Source organism: Dreissena polymorpha, chromosome 4, assembly GCF_020536995.1.
Source record: "Dreissena polymorpha isolate Duluth1 chromosome 4, UMN_Dpol_1.0, whole genome shotgun sequence".
NCBI lineage: Eukaryota > Metazoa > Mollusca > Bivalvia > Myida > Dreissenidae > Dreissena > Dreissena polymorpha.
Window position 1 is genome coordinate 45,807,907 of NC_068358.1, and position 22,259 is coordinate 45,830,165.

Here is a 22,259-nt window from a genome sequence, read left to right on the forward strand (position 1 = left end):
TCATACAATTCTGCCCACCCTCCCATATTTGGATTTGTGGACAGACACAGATAGGACTTAGCATTTAATTGGTATTTATTATTGCAAGTGTTGACATATTTGACAAGCAGACTCTGCGAGCACCAGAACAGACCAGATTTGCTAATCTTTATTACAAAATGATGACCAACTGGTATCCTGTTCTGATAACAAATGCCCACCATGCCGAATGGCATCAAACAGAGCAGTCTAAATTGAAATCATATACTAAAATTACAACACTCCCCTCACCTTAGCTTCTTAATTGTCCTCAATTAAGCCAAATAGTTGTATAAATGACTAAATAGCCAGATTCACACTCACAACATGTTAAACGTTTATATCCAAACACTTTACATGAATATTATATTACTACACAATCTGCAGTTACAAATAAACTATATGTATTAGTAATACTTATATTAGAAACCTTCTACAAATAAGGAATATTACTATGAGATGATGATACATTGTGATATTACATAACATCATATGAATCATCCCTTTTAAAGTACTTGTACATGATTAGAAACCTCCACAACAAGGAATATTACTTGTAAATTACTACATGACATGGCATTAAACATCCATATACATTGACTTGTATTGCAAATAACTTGTCAATAAAAATTACACAGATCTATCCATCAATATAATGAATCATTAGAAGTATTGTCCTTTTAATTAACAAGAAACACATTCAAAGAAATATTATTCTTCAACAACTTCATCTCCAACATCATGCATTACTAGTATATCTAAAACATCGTAAAAGTTTGATTATATGAAAGCAAGAATATACATTCTTAGTCATATGCAAAGTAAACACTCTGTTTAATAAGCACATCTACAAAATCTTCTTTAATTGTCCAACTTATTACTTGAAATTCTTAATATTTAGTTGCACATATTCACACAATCACACATATCACTATCACACAAGTCCTAAAATGCATCCGCGTTAAGTGCCTTACACTTATTACTTTAAATTAACATTAACGAATGTATAATTTAGGCACAACAATTTTGTTAAGTTCATACAATTATAAGTAGCAGTCGTCCTGCTTAATTGTTCTGTGCGCCTTACTTATTAAATGAACATATGGTTATATTATAAACAATTCTATAAGAATATGGCGCAATGTTTGATTCTGAAAAAGAATAAATCCAAGTGTACACGGTTTTAAATCCAGAGAAATTTTTAATCACTCCGTAAAAACTCACTTAATCCAACAAATTAGCACAAAATATATACCAGAGTCATTGGTTTGGAATTATATACAATAAATTAAAAACTATAAAAGCGCACACAGAGACACTACATTTTCTATTGTTACAGTGGAGACACACACATGTAGAATGATCCTGTCGGCTGACAGATTCTATTTCTGAATTTAAGTCAACATTTTCAACAATTCATTGGGGTCAAATTCTTGTAAAAATCCCAGTGTAGCACCTTTAACCAGTGTAACATTACTGGAAGAAGTATTCAGCCGTCTAATTGGTATTTGATGGCTTTTAACTGTCCTTGGGGAGCTTAAAGTGTGCCCTAATGATATCCCATTTGTTGGCTGTTTATTTGACGAAGGGCATAGAATCCCAAGAGTTGAATTAATTGATCAAAGATTTATTGTCTGTCCAGGTATGATACACTCCGAATTGGCTGGAATTTTTACCTTGGCTCGTGATGTGACCCTAACTGCCCTGAGAGGTATTTTCTCAACAAATGTTGCACACCTCTTCCCATTCAAACGTAATCCACTTAATTGATAATCAAAGTTATACAGAAAATCCATACCAATAAGTCCGTCTTCACAAATTGGTGCAACAAACACGGTATATTCAAACCACTGTCCACATGATTTAAACTATATTTGATAAGGTCCTTCCCATACATTTGGTGTAGTTTTCTTTGATAGTCTTTAACATTTTGCAGTATTAATGCACAACCTAAAGTCCCCATTTAGCCATCAATTTCGAACACTAGGTGAATAACCAGAAACGGTATCTCTTGGAGGTCTTCGGCTGTCAGATTTAAGCCACTTCAAAACAACGCCAATATCTGGATTCTGCTGTTGGAGTCTGGCCATTCTCTCCGATGAACAGAAGACTTTGCTGAATTTGACAAGACTTTTTACAGAAGATGACATTTCACCTAATGCAGTCTTTCCGTCTTTATTCGGCATTTCATAATTTCTGTCATCCGCCTTCGAACTGTAATCTGCATCAGAGTTTTCAGAATGTTCACGGAAGCGCAGTCGGAATATCCGGTAGCGACGATATTTCCTAATTCTGAGTAACCCAAAATACATGAAACGTACACAGTTCAACAACTTCACCACCTGAAGCTGTAGCAGCAAGAAAATCCAACCCCAGAATCCGGATTCCTGAAGTTTTACTCTGGAAACTCTTGCTTTCGATGACCCCGAGATTTGCACAATCCTTTTTGCAAATAAAGGTACCGCGTCATCAAACTGAGAGAAATCTGACTAGTGCTTATGTTTCCTCAAACATGTGTCACATCCCTTACATGATGGCTCCTCTAGCGTTAGATGTCCTTCATAACACTCACATACTTCTGGTTCACTTGGTATTCGACTGAGGCTGTCCACATTAACATGTTTTCGGCCACTTCGGTGTTGTATCCGAAAATCATACTGCAATAACACTTCCAACCAGAGGGGATTGTTGTCACAATCACACTACTGAAGACATTTCCATCGATCCCTAAACTTTCTGTGATCATTCCGATTAGAATCCAGTCCAAACATGTCCACAGGTTCCACTAACCAGCTAGCAGCTAAATAAATCTTTTCCACGGGTTCCACTAACCAGCATGTGCTAAATAAATCTTTTTGGGCAACAATAACCGAAACTCCAAACATTGAAACAACACCAATAATCAAAATAAGACATTGTAACATTCCCATATGTCCAACCTCAATGAAACAGTCCCCTGATGATTTCGTAAGTCCAACAGCTCACTTTAATCCTGACACAATTATATAATAAGCACTTTCCTCACAAGCGTGTTAAAGTCCTTATCCCGACGCTGCCACCAGTGTTACAATTTTTGAGGGGGGGAGTTCATAAGTTCACCACACAGTATATGTACTCTACATTTTATTTACACACTACGAGAATAAATATACACACAATGAATAAGTCTCTCATACTCCTTCTCTCTTTACATTTCAACGGTCCATTCAACTCTCCTCAGCCTCTCTCTCAACCTGGCTTTTCATACAATTCTGCCCACCCTCCCATATTTGGATTTGTGGACAGACACAGATAGGACTTAGCATTTAATTGGTATTTATTATTGCAAGTGTTGACATATTTGACAAGCAGACTCTGCGAGCACCAGAACAGACCAGATTTGCTAATCTTTATTACAAAATGATGACCAACTGGTATCCTGTTCTGGTAACAAATGCCCATCATGCCACATGGCATCAAACAGAGCAGTCTAAATTGAAATCATATACTAAAATTACAACAATGTTCAGTATTACTGTTTCCTCGCAAATATCATAACTAAAACAAAAATTTGCGAATCTGAATCCACTTTTTTTAATTTTATCAATTTACCCAAACGTGAAAGGCCCCTGTAATATCATAGCCACCACCTGTGTTTATACTTACATTTCAGCTCAAAAAACAATTTTGTTTAGGTCATACACCTTAAGTTCAGGAAATTGACCGGGGCCAATGCGCAAATATGGCTAAAAAACTGTAGACTGCCTCCTTTTTATAAACATCTATGCATAGTAGTCCCCCTTGTTAAAATTTGCCTCCGGGGCCAATGCGCAAATAGGGCTAAAAAACTGTAGACTGCCTCCTTTTTATAAACATATATGCAGAGTAGTCCCCCTTGGTAAAATTTGCCTTTAACTGGGGGTCACAATGGGGAAATCAAAGATATCTAAAAAAAAGTACAGGTAAAACAATGAAAATTATCGATAATTTTCACTGTTATTTTTTGACTGTTTGAAACAGTGGATTATCAGTTTAAATTCACTGATATTTCTCTATAAACCTATAAATTCTAGGTAACTCGGAGGATTTCTACAGTCAATGTCATCGCGCAGCAGACCGATACGGCAACGAAATGGACAAAGCTGTAGTAAATCTTGCAGTAGGAAGCCTGCACACTTATGTAAAGGTATACCGTTATATCAACATCATATACTGTACACTTGACTAAATATGCATGTTATCGTGAGAAAATGTGTCTTACCGGTATTCCCCATGCGGAAAGTGAAGATCTTTGGACAGGCTTACACCTGACCAAACTGCGCGGCTTTGCAGTCTTGCCTGGAGCTACGCTGGTCGCATATGTCTTAAGAAACATTTTCCCATGACGCGGTTCGCACGGTTCATAGGAAGCGTGAATATTGATATATATATATATATATATATATATATATATATATATATATATATATATATATATATATATATATACTGTACAGCTCACGCAAAACAAACATATTTCGCGATCCGCGGAGTCAGACGTCATCTTGTGTTCGCGGAGTCGACTCGAAATCGACCATCTGGTCGCCGAGTTTCCGCGTCTGTCCGCCGAGGCACTCCGCATCTCGCCTCGGCCGAGGAATTCGTTGATGATGCCGAGTCACTCGGCGGACAATCTTCTAAACTATAATTTACAATGTACATGTACCTCGGATAGAGGCTGACTCAGAGTTTCGCATCATAATGTTGATTACGCTTTCCAGGCGGATAACGTGATATTACACAAGTCATCTTTATTTTCGCGCAATTTCTAAGAGAACTGCAGATTTACAAGTGTATTTATTTGTCACAATAATGATACTGTTTTGCGTCACAATATTATTTTGGTAGTCACATTTATGCCGCGTTTAATGTTTCTATATATTGCCCGATAATTCCGTTTATTACGACTGCCATTTTAAAAGCAAATTCTGTCAATATTGCTGAACAGTTTGTTAAGACAAACGTTTGCCATTTTCCATCAAACGATTTCTACATGCTACTGTTTTATTTAAGGTAGCGCACCCATAATGGGCACATATCCAAATATAATCTAATTAATTATTTTCTTAATCAGCATCATCTCACTGAACTACATGCACATTTGTAGATAGGCTTTCCATGCTTTTTAAAAAATATACCGATTTTTTCAAAACTAAGCCCACGCTCGGCTTTTGTTCAGTTTATTTTCACCCCTGGGGTATATAAAAGTTCCATAATTCATTCAAATTTCCAAAAATGGGCTTGTAGTTGATGTGTACAGATGCAGTAAAGGTGTTTAAAGTTTAAACATGATGAAATAAGTATTCTTTTACACACATTTATTTTTTACAAATTTTTATCTATGGAAGAGCGCCATGAAATGTTAGTGATTTCAGCCAAGTAAAAACTGGGTCGGTTAAAAACAAAGTGTAATAAAATTCAAAATAGTATCGTTTTAGTTATATTTTAAACTTAGTTTTTATAGAAACACTATATACAGCAAAAATACCAAGAAATAGACAGATTTACCGTTTATTTTTTTAAATAAAAATAAAAATGCAACATGCATCATTCGTATTTTCAGCAGTAAATCACACAATTTAGCTATAACGTTGTTTTAATTTAAAAAATTGAAGGATGTGAATAAAAATTTCAACATATTTAACAATAAACATAGCTTATATGCTATATTTAATCAAATTACGTTAGAAAAGAAATGAAACGCGTCGCAAAAAGTATGCGATGTCGGCAGGATTCGAACCTGCGCGGGAAGATCCCAAAATATTTCAATTCCTATGCTTTAACCACTCTGCCACTACAAGTTCACATTAGTTACAGTTTAAATTATATATCCATAAGTAAACAGATCAAACGGCTCGTCGATCTTAAAAGAAATCGCGAAATCGTATTTTTCAGAAAATATTTTGATCAAAGTCAATATCTATTGCGAAAATAATGTATTCTAAAGGAATTACATAAACATATATCAAAATTCGAAGTTTGATAAAAAAATAAAATGCATCACTCGGAAATAACCGATCATTGAAGATCGGCAATGATCGTAAAATAAATCGAGGGAAATCATTAGGGGTGCGCTACCTTAATGGCAGGCTAATCGAAACGGCGGTATTCTCGGCGAACACGCGTTTATCACCTGATCGCCCTGATGCAATGTGTAAATTAATTTTTAGATGCAACATGTACATGGCCATTTCTGAAAATCTGGACGAAGTGAAAGTAATCATTTTTAAATATAAACGAACACATGTTTTATTAAAACTGTCAACATTATTTATATTTGTTTTCTGTGTGTATAGTTGTTGGGTTCTCATATGTATTTTCGCAAATCTTATGATACTCAATGTTTTGTTTTCGATGTTTAAAGCAAGTCTCGTTTCCGAGATCATGTTCGGGATTAAACTGTGTAAGGTTCATATGATATGGTTATAATGACCTACAAAATAATTATGTATGAAGTTCCGTATGCAGAGAAGCTGACCAAAGGTTTACACAATCACGCAGAAGAAAACATATCAACGTATTATTTAAAAATATTTAACATTTGTTTTAGTATAAAATCAATGTTTGTATTTTTTTTATCGGCGAACCGCCGCGTGTAAAGACGCGTCGTGATGCCGCGGATCGATGCCGAGGCAGGAACAGACGCGGCGTAACTCCGCGAATTATCGCGGAGTGCCTCGGCATGATGCCGAGGGAATACTCGTTGTGGATGCGGAGTAATTTCGAAAACAAAAGAATGTGTCCGCGACGTAGCCGCGGATTTTGTTGGTTTTGCGTGAGCTGTACTGTATATATATATATATATATATATATATATATATATATATATATATATATATATATATATATATATATATATATATATATATGCTGCATTAAATAATTTTGACCCGTTGTTAAATGTGTGTTAAATTATACATGGATACATATTTTCAGGCTAATCTTAAAGTGGGTCACACAAAATACAGCGCAGCATTAAGCATATTGAAAGTCGCTGGAAAGTCGCTACAGCTGGCAACTGCGCATCAACGCATCGGATACAACCTGATGTTACAGGATCAAAATGAAGAAGCTATAACGTACGCATTATTTTTCCATATCTATATGTAACCGTCTTGTTTCTTTCATTTCCTTTTATCAACACACCACATTCATGCAACACCATGTACATCGAAATTACCAAATAAGTTTAAAAACACAAAACGAAATTCATGTGGCAAGATTGTATACTCTGTCAATAGACTTACTCAAATTTATGAAAACACCGTACGCACCTGATAATAAAATTAATTTGTATTTAATCAATCAATTATGCAGGCACATCAAGAAGTCGTTGGCCATCTCGCTGGTATCCGGGAAGCCATTCGAGCACATTGCTCTACAGGCGTTAAATAGTATGGGAATTACTCTTACCAAGTTAGGTAAGAGATACTTTGATTACGTTCGATACATCTATTGGTTACGTACACTCCAATCCCATGACGGCTTGATATTTTAATATTATGCTAATATATTAATTTATTTCAAATGTTATTACTTTTTCATTTAATCGAATCGTCAACTATACATTTTTTCATGAAGCTCGATATATTCTGATAAATGATGGTAATGACAGTTCACCTGCCTTACATTTTAATTGTTTTCCTTATTTTGTCGATAAATAAATACATGAAGTAGAGAACAATTGATTTAAGTATAGTCATAGTTTACGATTTGAAGTTCCCATCATGTTTAATATATATAAATAAACTTGGAATTTAAAAATGTTTCTCATCCTAAACAGGACGATTCGAAGAGGCCGAAAGATACCACTTCGTTTCCCTCAAACGTCGACGGAAAATTCAAGGCGAAAACCACCCCGGTGTTGGCATGACATTGAACAATATCGGACTCATGTATGACCAAAAGGGCAACAGTGTGTTGGCCTTGAAATACTTTAAAGAAGGCCTTAAAATAAAGAAAAAATCCAACGCTCCAGATCTTTCTCGTGTTGCTTCGTTGACGAATGTTGCAAACACGTACATTGACGTTGGAACGTTTGATAAAGCATTAAAATTTTATCAAAGCAACGGTTCTCGCAGATAAAGGATATAGCTTATTTGAATAACACGAGGGGAAGGCTGTATTTCAAAAATGGCAAAATGGAAAAGGCAGCTGAAATGTTCGAAAAAGCGGCAAGGGGACGTGGGGACGTGGCGTATGGAAAAACCACCCACGTGGAAAGTTTGGTCAATATGATGAAAGTGGCCGTTCAAAAAGGGGACAATGCTCAGTGCATTAAAATAGGGAAGACTGTGATTTCTTTCGGTGATGATGTTATAAAGCAGCGTCCAAAAAGTATTTTTTTGACTGAGTGTTACAATTGCCTCGCAAGGGTGTATGAAGCCATGGGCGACAATGCAAAGGTCAGGGATGCATTGACCAATATTAAGTGGGAACTGTTGAGGCTGGAAAATCTGTACACATGCGATTGCAACGAAGGCCAGGTTGGTAAAATACGGCAACAGCTTGCGACCATTGAGTTCAAGCTGAAAGCGATGACTCATACCTTCGATGAGGTTACAAACCAAAAGACAGTGCTATCTGATTAAACTAGTCAGTGAAAGGTTGCGATCAATGAGTTTTTATACTGAATGTGGTGATACAGTCATATTGTTACATGATGAAACTGATTTATTTCAATCGTCCGTGGACATACACAAGGTTCAGAACTAACGGGATTTTCAGGGGCTTACACACGGGCTGGACAGAATGTAAACACACCGTTAAGAACTTTATATTTGCAATTACTCAAGTTATTGAAATACATTTGCAAACATCTTCAGTGTATAATAGACCATTTTTCTTGCAGTTTGTGCCGATATCTAGAGGTATAAGAATAAATCCTTGAATACGTCTGAAATCGGTGAAAAAAATTCACCGTATACATGAATGCAGTAAAAATATAATTTTTGAACAAGAAACACATGCTTATTAAATGAAGTAATTCTGATGTTTTAACATTGCCATAAGCAACGTTAAAATTTGTCTTTTGTGCACAAGTTAAAATTCTTAAGAAAAATTGTTGTAAAATGTTATTGGAGAAAAAGCACCACTTACTTACGCACTTGTGTGTAAATCAATTAACGTTTAAATGTCAAGTGTGTGCTTCCTATTGCCACATCACATTATTGGCAGCAGCACCCAACTGACAGCAGAACCCTATTGACAGCAGTACCCTATTGACAGCAACAACCTATTTGCAGCAGCAACCTATTGACATCAACACCCTATTGATAACAGTGCCGTTCTTGACAGCAGAACCATATTGACCGCAGAACCCTATAGACCGCAGTACCCTATTGCCAGCAGCAATATATTGACAGCAACAACCTTTTGATAACAATACCCTATTGAGAGCAGTAATCTATTGACAGCAGGACCCTATTGATAGCAGCACCCTAGTGAAAGCATAACCCTATTGACAGCAGTACCCTATTGACAGCAGCAACATATTGACAGCAGCAAACTATTGACAGCAAAACCATATTGATATCAATACCTTATTAATAGCAGAACCCTATTGACAGCAGCACCCTATTGACAACAGTACCCTATTGATAGCAGCAATATATTGACAACAATACCCTAATGATAGCATAACCCTTTTGACAGCAATACCCTATTGACAGCAGCACCCTTTTGACAGCAACACCATATTGACAGCAGCACCCTTATGACAGCAACACCCCTTTGACAGCAGCACCCTGTTAATAGCAGCACCCTTTTGACAGCAATACCCCAATAACAGCACCAATCTAACGACAGCAGCAAGCTATTGACAGCAGAACAATTTTACAGCAAAATTCTCTATTGGTAGCAGAACCCTATTGGCAGAAGTACCCTATTGACATCAACACCCTATTGACAGCAGCACCGATTTGAAAGAAGCACTCTATAGACAGCAGAACCCTATTGACAGAAGTACCCTATTGACAGCAGCATCCTATTGACAACAGCAACGTTTTGATAGAAGCACCCTATTGCCAGCAATACCCTTTTGATAGCACCACCCTTTTTACAGAAATACCTTAAAGATATAAGAACCCAATTGAAGCATCCTATTGACAGCAGTACCCTATTGACAGCAGCACCCTATTGACAGCAGATACATATTGACAGCAGCTTCATGTCACAGCAGTACCCTTTTGACAGCAGCAACCTATTGACAGTTGACAGCAGCGCCCGATTGATAGCTGTATCCTATTGAATGCAATACCGTATTAACCACAGCATCCTATTGACATCAGCGCCCAATTGACAGATGCAACATTTTGACAGCAGCACCTTATTCACAGCAGTATCTTATTGACAGCAGCACCTAATTGACCTCAGCAGCCTTTTTTACAACAACACCTTATTAACCGCTGCATCCTATTGACAGCAGCGCCCAATTGACAGATGCAACATTTTGACAGCAGCACCCTATTCACAGCAGCATCTTATTGACACCAGCACCTTATTGACAGCAGCTCCCTATTGACATCAGCGTCATATTGACAGCAGCACCCTTCTGACACCAGAACCCTATTGACAGCATCACCTTACCTTATTGACAGCAGAACCCTATGAACCGCAGCACCATGTTGACATCAGCACCCTATTGACACCAGAACCTTATTTACAGCAGATCCTCATTGACAGCAGCACTTTATTGACACCAGAACGCTATTAACAGCAGCACCTCATTGACAGCAGTAGCCATTCGACAGCAAAACCCTTTTTGCTGCAGATCCTTATTGACAGCAGCACTTTATTGACACCACAACCATATTGACCGCAGCACCCTATTGACAGCAGCATCTTATTGACACCAGTACCTTATTAACCCCAGCACGCTTTTGAAAGCGGTACCTTTTTGACAGCAATAACCTTTTTACAGCAGCATCCTATTGACAGTAGAAACATATTGACCGCAGCACCCTTTTGATATCAGCACCCTATAATCAGCAGATCCCTATCGATAGCAGTACCGTATTGACAGCAGAACCGTATTGACAGCAGCACCTTATTGACAGCACAGGTAAGTAAATCTACAATTGCACGTGCGTATGTGATCCTGCACTTAGGACACCATGTATTGTTTAAAGAAGTCATTCATAATGCTCACGCCCAGGGATTCTTTACTCCATCCGTATCAAGTTTCTGCTACGGTAATACAATATAGTTCACAGGCTTATCACACTTTACGCACATGCATTAGGACCCGTTTTCCTAAAGCGAAGCTAATAAAGATATGCATTTGAATTTGAATTTAGAACTGTATGAAGGGTTATTAATTAAAATAAGTTTTCATAAATTAATTTATTAAAGAATGTTGGGTTCCGTTTGAAAGACTATGATACAAATATTTAAGACTCATTGTCAATACAGTCTATAATTGTGTGTTTATTTTATGTTTATTGACGGTTGTATTTCTTCTCTGTATAACCATTTGTTGGTTATGCGACTGTTCTTCCGGTCAGACGGGCAAACGAAAAGATAGACTAGACATTATCCTTTGTGAGGAACAAATTTAATCCGAGTGCAACTCTGCTGGCAAACGGGTAAGGATATAAAAGTAATGAAGCTTTCTCTAATCCTTGACTAGTTCAATCTTTCAAAGTTATATCCTGAAAGCTTCCAATAAGGATGTCCTTAAATGACGCGAGTAAAATGTCCGTTGTTCCGTTATGTACATTTGATTTTACATTCATGTACAACAAAACAGTTAAAATGACAAAAAATAAACCAAAGATTCGAAATAACAGTGTCTTGAACTATTAAATAAGTGCAATGAAGGCAACGAATCCAAACTAATCAATTTTCAAACAAAAATTAAACATGAATAGTCTCGTTTTTTTTTTTAATATATGCGTTAGGTGCAGAATAATTTCGCGTAGATTGTGCTTTTCAAAAGGACTTCATAAAGAATAGGAGTGACATTGTACCTATCTCACTTCAAGCAGGCTTTTTCAAAATGATTTAAAACATGTATTCTGGCAAGTTTTGTATTGTAATTTTATTGATTAACAGCTAAACAATTGCCGCGTCCGATTTATTTAAGGTTTCATTTATTAAACAACCTCACGAACATTGCAATCCTAGAGGCCTATTATCACACTTGCTCAATAATTGATTTTAATTCTTTTCACTAAAAATGGCGACTGGTGAAAGTAATGAAAGGAGAGCATTTCGCAACCACGCACGACCAATCGCGATTTAGATATTAACCGAGGCCCGACTTGGCCGACTATAATCAATTATAATCATGCGTTTTCAAACTTGCGAATGTTGCATAGTTAATGTCTATGCGCGACGTTTTTTTCGTGTAGTTTATTATGCACATCTGTTGTGTAGGAGATATTCTGTACAATAAATGTGCATTGCTTACATATAGCACTCTACACATCCTAATACTATCATGAATTCATCATTTCGTAAAAAAGACGGAACAAAAGACGTTTTTTCACAATATGCAAATAGTTGCTTAATTGAAGGGTAATATTTATGCACGTTTTCATGGGCTCTATTTTTTTGGAGTGTCCAATTTAATATCGTCGTTTGGGTTTGATGATAAATGTGTAACGTCAGTAAACACAATTTCGGATTTATCAAAATATTTTGATAAACGTATGTTTTTGAGAAATGTTTTCAAAAATTAAGCGAAAAAATCCTACAATAACTTTAATTCCTTATTAACTTTATACACAAATTGAATGTCGTAAACGTGACTGTTAATTCCAATTGCACACTCACTGTATTCTATAAACAAAGCATCGCCGAACCTCAAATGCTGCTGATGTGAGTTCATAGCGGACTAGACCCACGATACTCTAGCCGCCTATTGTTGCTACAAACAAACGGCTCTCTTTTGCAGGAGAGGGAAGACCGTTTTAACAATAATATTGTTTGGCTGAAATGTTTTAATACGTTATTCATTGAAATAGAAATAAAGACTCAGGCTAGGTTTCTATGAGGAAACTTAGTATAGATATGAGTTGTGAATGCGCAAATAGAATGTAAATTGAATTATGAACAACACTAGTGTGTCGTGCGATGAATTGGACTTAAATTGGTGTAATCAAGTGGAATAAATACAGCGATATTAGATTTAAATAAATTAGATTTGAAAATGTTATTCAACATGGATGGATCTGATTTTAAAAGTATTGCGACTTATTAGATCATGCTTTGACTCTTAAACCTTCGCTGAAGTCTAGCTACATACAACATAAATGATAACTTTACAGACATGGCTTTTCGTTATAATATTCTTTTGTACCGCTTTTATTGGTAAGTTGCTTATGCTTAACAAATGGCCAGAGACTATACATTTATTTTACATGGGTATTTTTGTGTGCTATCGTTTTGATATTTCGTGTTTGCAGCAGCTTCTGTCTTCTAAATGGTTGTTGGAAAAAAATCTAAACTGCCACCTATGCATGATAGATAATTATTTAACTATATGAAGCAGTCACAATGAATGTGGGCAATTTTTAGAAACAATGGTCAATTCGATGGGCGATTTTAAGGCTCGGCTAATCCGACGAACATCTGATCGATTTGTTCTGACAATAACATCAATAAAAACTAATTACGTAATCCGATATAAGGTAAAGCATGAAAAATAAAAACAACACATTTTTGGCATCGATGTGTCCATGCTCAAATGATCTTCATGAGAAATAAGCATGTACCTGAACATTAAACGTTATTAAGTAATCTTATTCTTGCAACAAATGTCCACTTCGAAATTGCGTAAATGATAGCATTTAATAATAATGTTGTTTATTTACCGTTGATGTTTAAAAAAATAACATATTAAATGAATCATGTATTATATATATAATATATCACGAAAGAACAAGGAACATCAATTCATGTAGTGACATTAAACGAATTTACATCAATATGGCACACACTCGATAATTACGTATTCAAATGAAAATTGCACCTTTATACGTATTGCTTTATATTGCTTAAAATGCAAGCAAGCACAGAGAGTGAACATTATTTCACTTGTCAATCGTTATAAAAATTGACAATTGATAATTATTGCAATAGAAAACATGATGCCATTTAATTGAATAATCCCTTATTGAAATGCATGTTGAAAGAACGTTTGATTCTATGACAAAATCGATCAAGATTACATCGTATGCCAGGCACGTAATGTTTTTATAAAATATGAAATTGTATTCCTTTTATTATATTTCATTTAATACAACTGCGTTCAAAGTAAGAAAACAATAGTGTTTTAAAAACGCTCAGCTCGGAAGTGCAGTGTAGAGCGGGGCAGTACTGTGATAGAAACGTTAAATGGGCCTCCTTTTCGCGTTTTGGTAAATTGACAAACCAAAAAGATTGTATCAGATTCGCAATTTTTCGTTGTAGTTATGATATTTGTGAGGAAACAGTAATACTGAACATTTATCATGCTCTAAAATATCTATTAAAAGCATCTTTTGACGATTAAAAAAGTATACAGCGTTGCAACCCGAAACGATTTAATAATTTAAAGAGTTCTGATGTAGTCGTTATATTTTGTGGCACAACGAGGATTGCTTTTATAAAGTATAACATGCATCACTATTTCTTTGAGCACGGATGGCCGAGTGGCCTGAGCGTTAAACTTTAACTTCAGGGGCAGCGGTTCGAGCCCAGTTGAGGGTTAATTTTTTCTGTGTTTTATGTCCCCAATCACTATAGTGGGGAACATATTGTTTTTGGCCTGTCTAATGGTCTGTCTGTTGGTTTGCGCCAACTTTAACATTTTACAATAACTTTTGCTATATTGAAGATGGCAACTTCATATTTGGCATGCTCGTGTATCTCATGGAGCTGCACATTTTGAGTGGTAAAAGGTCAAGGTCATCGTTCAAGGTCAAAGGTAAAAAAAACTAAATCAAAGCGGCGCAGAAGTGGACAGTGTTTCTGACAAACACATTTCTTGATGTAAATGTTTTTTACTGGAGCTTTTTAGATCCGATGTTTCCATTGATCAATATAAAGCATTTCACGAAAAACTTCAATACATGTCAAAATCTGTGAAAAGGTCCCTTTAAAACCAAAAAAATAAAGTTAGGATAGGACTGAGCAAGGCGGGGCGGGGCTTGGCTAGGCCCGACCAGGCTCGGCAAAGCAGGGTAGGTTGATAATCTAATACAAGTAAAGCTCAAAGCAGTTTTCAAACCAGAATAATAAACACTATATTCGCTCAAGAGACTAATAAGAAACATGTTTTATAATTAAATTTACAAACATAATGGATTGCATTTTAAATGGATCGTATAATGGCACATTATATTATGTGAAGCATCGACAAGCGGCTTGTGCAGATTCCCGGAAGTTCTGAGGGGGAGTTGGATGACGTCACATGCGGGTATGGTAAACTTCACGGAAAGTCACATCCTTGGGCATGATCTGCGTCCAATCCTGATGACGATTGACTTTCAGTGCGAAACGTACAGCGCAACTCTTGACAAGTACTTTCTGAAGTAGGTTACTGGGTAGTAAATGAACTATTATCACATCATTAGTATTAGTGTTTTTGTTAGAAGTATGTCATTTAAAAGTTATATAGAAAAAAGCTCTTCTACAAAAGAGCAGAAGTTTTAACGTGATATATGATGAGAAACGTATACATACAACGAATATGTGGTACAAACCATAGGGTTTGAGAATCCTGATAAAGCGTTTAACCGTGTTAACGTCTATGTCATTCTATGTCATTCCTATATTGTAAATTTCAATTACCGCCTGTTACTTACATTGCGTGCTTTGATTGCTTTCATAAAAATTCAACTGAACATGAGAATATTTTTATTTACACACTTAAAACTATGATTTATCAATCACTAAACGGTTTCTACTACAATGTATGTAAGTAGTCTTATTTACTCGTTAAATACACGTTTTAAAATGTTGGAGAGTTGACACAAGACACAATACATATACCGGTAGGTTTTACAATAAAGTTAAAAATATACATTCATATTTGTGCATGATAAACGATTGAAATCATTTGTGATTTCATGCCAGGTCAACTACCGAATTTAAAGTTTTCGACGTGACATTGATCGTGTACATGTGCCTAGAGTTACATCAGATATCCAGCAACAAGTTCTGGTACCATCTGGGATCAAGTAAGTCACTGGCAGACACTCGTACGGACTTGCATGCGTACCATTGATGTAGTTAAACCACCTTGTGATTGGTAGGGTGAGAAAGACTAGATCCGGGAGGATCCCACCTTTAAGTCACAAGATTCAATCGTGTTAATATTTAAAAGGTTTCTTCGCTTATCGTCAATTCACAAGTAATATTTTAAGAGATTGGCGGTCTTAAAGCGCTTGACTTGTTCTTTCAGACATGCTTACGAACCCCGAGTATAGACTGTATGCAAAGCCTTCCAGCGTAACGGTTGGTCTGCAAGATGCTTGCAACAGGGTGGAGCCATACAGCATTGGAACGTTCTATACACTTATCAAGGAAGGCAGGCACTTAATTAATTATTGTATTTATTATTTTATTTATTTATTATTAACTTTTAGGATGCCTGTGGGTCGGCTAGAAATGCATTATACCGGTATGCACATCGCTTTAGTGTTCTGTCAATAAATTGCCCGTGTCACAGAAGGCTTGCATGTTCATATATTGTTTGTAGATATAAGTCGTGTATGTACAATGATTCAAGACATAAAAATCATAAGCACATAACTGGCTTGTGTAAATATATTTTACCAATGGCACAACGCTTAATAAACGTGAACATGTCGGTTAATAAAATTCATTAATACTAATGCATCTTTTGCATTAACAAATATGATATATTACATTTAATTGCTTAGCCAAGTTAAGTTACACGTTAGGATAAGATCGATAAAAAACATGAGGAAACTAAATGCCAAAATGTGTTTCATTTAATTTTCTGTTTCCAACATTATCAAACAAAAATGTTGTAACTCGATGCACAATCAGTTAACGCCAGAGCAAGATAACCTTACTTGGAGTTTTAAGGAGATATCGTAATTATCCTGAAACACGATCCTAACTATTCCTACTTATTTGGATACATGGAGCATACTAACTGGGCACACAGCCACATTATTTGCATATAAATTAAACGTTTGATTTATTTAGCTATACTTATCATCACCTTTTAGCGCGTGCCTTGGTGCGATGGAGCTCGTATTTAGATGCATCAGTTATACCCACGTTTTGCTGATTTCTAGAGCCGACGTTCGCTGATTTTCTAGAGCAGAAACTCGATCAAAAAAAATATGGTGTACGAAGCGACAACACTCTGTATTAATCATGGTCAAAATTCAACTCTTGGGCAAAGATTTGAATATGCTGTGATAACGCCTTATCAGGCTTTCTACGAGTGTTCCGCAATCCGACAGTACCCAAATCCTCACATTTCAGCCTGTTATTATTTATTAAGGTATCCTAATGCTTTCCAACCTATAAAATGAACTACAGTATATTGATGATTGTGTGAATGCCGCACGAGTGTTAATTCATTTTCTCGAATGTATTTTACTTACGTTTTCATATTAAGATGAGCCTCGTTCTGTGAAAATGGTGTTTAAGGCATTTGCGTAAAGTGTTATCCCAGATTAGCCTGTAAAGTCCACACGGGCTAATCAGGGATAACACTTTCCGCTCGTTTGGTATTTATCGTTTCAGGGAAGTATCATTTTAAACGAAAATCCATTTTTAGGCGGAAAGTGTTTTCCCTTATTAGCCTGTGTGGACTGCACAGGCTATTATTGGACGACCTTTAACGCAAATGCATTAATTAATACGCACCGATGCTTTTACAACAGGGGCAGCGGAAGAAGGGCTGGCGGAAGCCACTTGTCCCCAGGATTTTCTCCGCACGTTTTCCAATGGTACCCTGACGAACGCCGTTGGTGACGTAAGCTGTTCTAGTGACGGTTTTGACGTCTGCTCAGACCCGACGTACAGGACGTTACTGAACGTATCGTACAGCTCAGCGTGTGACTCGTCATTAAAATTAGCCGGTAAGGTTATATCAAAAGTGATTGTTTAAAATTAATGGCAATTTCTTGTCCAATTATGTTAACTTCTGAAAGAACACTTCTATATCAAATCTTATGAAAAATAATAAGAACACTAGGTTCCAAATATACAAATATGTACAAATATACAAATCGCTCGCTCTTATTTTCGCTTCCTATGTATATACTTCCATATCGTGTTTTACATCGAAAAACGTCCCATCAAGGAATCAATGAACGCCTTCTTATATTTGAAATGAAAAAAGACAGGTCCCCAAAATCCACTGCCTTCCCCTTCAATACAAACGTAAACTATAAAACCTGAAATTAAAACAACTGATACATGCATTTGATATAATATAAATTTACATTTTTGTTTACTCAAGAACTACCCATACACATACAACAATATGAAAAACATATTTTCAAGATGGCGGTGTTAGCATATGTCTTTTGGACAAGTTGAACGAGACAACGGGCGTGAGGTACCTTCACGTGTGGAACAACGATACGGCGCTGAAGCCTGGGGTTCGGAGAATAAACTGCTATGTATGTAAGGCAGGTCTTCATGTATCCGTTATGATATGGTTATCTTGTTGGACACAAAAGGCTTTTACGATAATTTCGTTTGCACTATCATACCATTTTTCAATGACAAAAAGTGTTCACTTTACTACAGCATTGTAAGATTGTATTAAACATCTATTTCCATTTATGGTATGCACAATGACGCTTGATATTTTGCCTGTTTTGATTAAACGATATTTGGCACTTATAAAACCATATTCTAATATCGCTTGTAGTGTATCGGAGTACAATACAAACGCGGACTAGTGTCGTATAATTTCATTTATATTAGAAGCGTTGTGATTTAAAAAGTGAATGTCCAGCACAGGCTTATCAAGGACGACACGTTCCGCCTAAGCTGGATTTTTGTTTTAAAGAGACTTCTTGTAAACGAAACATTCCATAAAAGCGAAAAGTGTCGGCTCTGATAAGCCTGTGCGGACTTCACAGGCTAATCTGGAACGACACTTTACGCATATGCATTAAGCCCAGTTTTCCCAGACCGAAGCCTATATACTCTTTCTTGTGACAGGCATACACAGTTAGTGTTGACGGACTCAATGCTACGATATATCCAGAGGCGTGTCACGAAGGGCAGACAGACACCTACGTCATAAATCGAGGGGTCAAACTGAGATATGACGTAATCACAGGTACATTTCTGGTATTTTATCGTATATTTGCATTGTATGCCGTTTTTTGGGGACTTTATTTAGTGTTTTTTTTTCCGTATAATTTGTTGTTACGTATGTGCAATTATGACTTATAACTGTTTATATTTTTACTTGAACTATGACGAAATTGAAGCGTGGTTAACGTTAAAAGTTATCAATATATAAGTTTATTCACACTATCTAGTAAACTGCCTAATAGAAACATTGTCACTGACAACGAAAGTGTCAGTTTTGTATAGTTTGTTTTGATAAACATGAAGTGATCAGAATTAATGCTTTATAATTTATAATAATTGTATTTTTCTTTTGTTTCAGCTACCTGTCGTGAGTACATACATTGCGATTAGGAATTCATCCGTCTGAACAGGCTTATCAGAGACTGTACTAAACGCTTTATGCATATAAAGGCAGTTCTTCATAAAATAAAATTCGCGGACTGCACATGCTAATTGTAATAAGACTTGACTGATTTGACGTGTTTACTTACAGAGCATGCTATGACTATCGAATCAAATACTTTTTGTTATAATTGTATTGTACTGGTTATACAAAAAAAAAACACGTTTTTGTCTCACATGGGCTTAGGTCATTCGAGCTTTTGTGATCAGCTTTTGTGAGTTGTCTGGAAAACATTTATTATCTTGTGAACACTCTAAAGGCCACATGCATTGCACAAACTTAATCAAACTTGGCACAAACATTGTACCCAAAGAAATCTCGTCTGAGTTTGAAACTGGGCCTCGTGGGTTTCAACATTACGTGCGCATGTCCTTTATTAACCAAATTGATATTCACGAAATATGGTCAGAGCATGTGTTCCAGAGATAACTCACCCGAGAACAAAACTGGTTTACGTGAGGTCAAAAAATAGGTCACCAAACCGAATTAAAGACACAGCTTGTAAACATTCTTGACTCTTCATAATCTTGGTAAGACGGTTTCATTGGAGAGCACTGTAAGAAGTTCAACAGTTTAAGAAAATCTAACATCGTAAAACCTGTATGGCATTTCTTCTGTATCTATTTTATATTGTCAATGTGAATAATATTATCTTTTCATAAAGGTTTACCGTTTAAACATATTGCTGCCCTCCTTCGACGGTCCATTGCTGTGCACATGTCAGTCGGTCGGTCGGTTGGTTGGTGGTAGATTGGTATAAAGATAGGTTTGTCGGTCGGTCCGTAGACCATGCGTTTCCACGTTATATCTTCTGAATTATTTCATGTAAATCAGGCAATTTGATTTAATGACTTGTTGGGAGAATAGGAAGACTAGCGGTTACATGGAAGGAAAACAGACACATTTTTAGCGTAAGATCACCAGGTCAAAGGCCCCTATAACGTGACCGTGTAATGAAATTGGTTTGCGCAAATATAGAAAGCGCTTTGATATAATTCTCATCCAAATTCGTACGCTAGTTACTTGTGATGAAAGGAAGATGCCTTTTGACTTTGAGGTGAACAGGTCAAATATCAAGGTCAAATGGGGTTGCGACATGAAAATTGTTTTGAAACAAAAGCCAAGGTTACAGGGACGACTTTGTTTCAAGTTGGGGACATAAATGTTTTTCAAACATCTTTGTGTTATTTTGACCTATATACATGTAATCAATATAACAGTGCCACATACTTGAAAGGAAACATGTTCATTAAACATGGATCTCTATGTTCGCAGCGGACACTGTCTATCCTGGTTCCCAAATCGCGTATTACGTGGCCATCATCGGAGGTGCCTTGGGACTTATCCTCATCACTTTCCTTATAGTGTGCTTGATTTACAAGACAAGATGCCGCTGCTGCAAATGCGTCAACACAAAATTCCGAGTGGGGCATTCGGAATCTTCGCTCTCCTCCTATCTGTCTTCCATGGAAAACGGTGAGGAGGAAATGACGTCGTCTACTAAAAATAGACAAACTCATTTGACAAATCACGGGACAGCGCTTGATGGAAAAACAGGGAGAGATCTCGAGAAATCGGCGGAGTCCAAAACGAAATCAAAGAGAAGGCGCTCTGAGCACAAGGGCGTGAAACCAAACGACATATGGGTTGCTAAGAAACCGATTAAACTAGGACCAATTGTAGAGCCGTATATGATGCCGCCGCCAAAGGTGGAGCTTCTTTACATGGTGGAGCCTAGGCCGACAACCGCCCGGACTTTCTTGAGCCAGCGGTCACTGTTCGCGAGTAAGGCTAGCATACGACATACAGACGACCGGCGACCAGCAGACGACCGGCGACCAGCAGACGACCGGCGATCAGAGAACACAGATTTGGGCATCGAATAGATGCTGCTTGTTAATGTATAAGAATATTCAAGTTTGGTTTTAAAAAGTGGATGTTTATTTGAAAATATTTATTGCTCAGACGTCGGGCAGAGGGATTGATATGCATTTTATCAAAAGTCAACAGACCTGAACCATATGGAATACGTTAATACTTGTCTTGTGCGAGTATGCTTGTGGCCCAAGTGATGCCGAGTTGAAATATGTTATTAATTCCATACAACTAGGATCGACAATTTACTTGACAGCTTAATTTGTAAACAAACAAGTTGCCTCCCTTTAAAGGGATCTTTTCACGCTTTGGTAAAATGACAAAATTGAAAAAAGTTGTCTCAGAGTCATATTTTTTCGTTTTAGTTATGATATTTGTGAGGAAACAGTAATACTGAACATTAACCATGCTCTAATATAGCCATTATATGCATCTTTTGACGATTTTAAAACCTAAAAATTATAAAGCGTTGCAACGCGAAACGATTGAATAATTTGGAGAGTTCTGTTTTTGTCGTTAAATTTTGTGAAACTACGAATATTGCTTATATAAGGTATAAAATACGTCAAAAATGTGTAGTCGGCGGAATAGCTCAGTAGGCTAGAGCGTTTTTACTTCAGGACTCTGGCAGGACTCCAGGGGTCACTGGTTCGAAACCTGC

At 36.7% G+C, this 22,259-nt stretch overlaps 1 protein-coding gene across 1 annotated transcript in view; it reads left to right on the top strand.

Moving 5' to 3' along the window:
- The window catches only part of LOC127878394 (uncharacterized), a 42,966-nt gene that overhangs the window by 12,480 nt on the left and 8,227 nt on the right, over window positions 1-22,259 (top strand). The window contains exons 6-13 of the mRNA XM_052424920.1: window positions 15,374-15,554; window positions 16,099-16,202; window positions 16,427-16,552; window positions 17,889-18,086; window positions 18,514-18,632; window positions 19,183-19,314; window positions 19,640-19,652; window positions 20,999-21,598. Of these exons, the coding sequence (XP_052280880.1) occupies window positions 15,374-15,554; window positions 16,099-16,202; window positions 16,427-16,552; window positions 17,889-18,086; window positions 18,514-18,632; window positions 19,183-19,314; window positions 19,640-19,652; window positions 20,999-21,598 (1,473 nt within the window). The remainder of the gene's footprint in view (window positions 1-15,373; window positions 15,555-16,098; window positions 16,203-16,426; window positions 16,553-17,888; window positions 18,087-18,513; window positions 18,633-19,182; window positions 19,315-19,639; window positions 19,653-20,998; window positions 21,599-22,259) is intronic.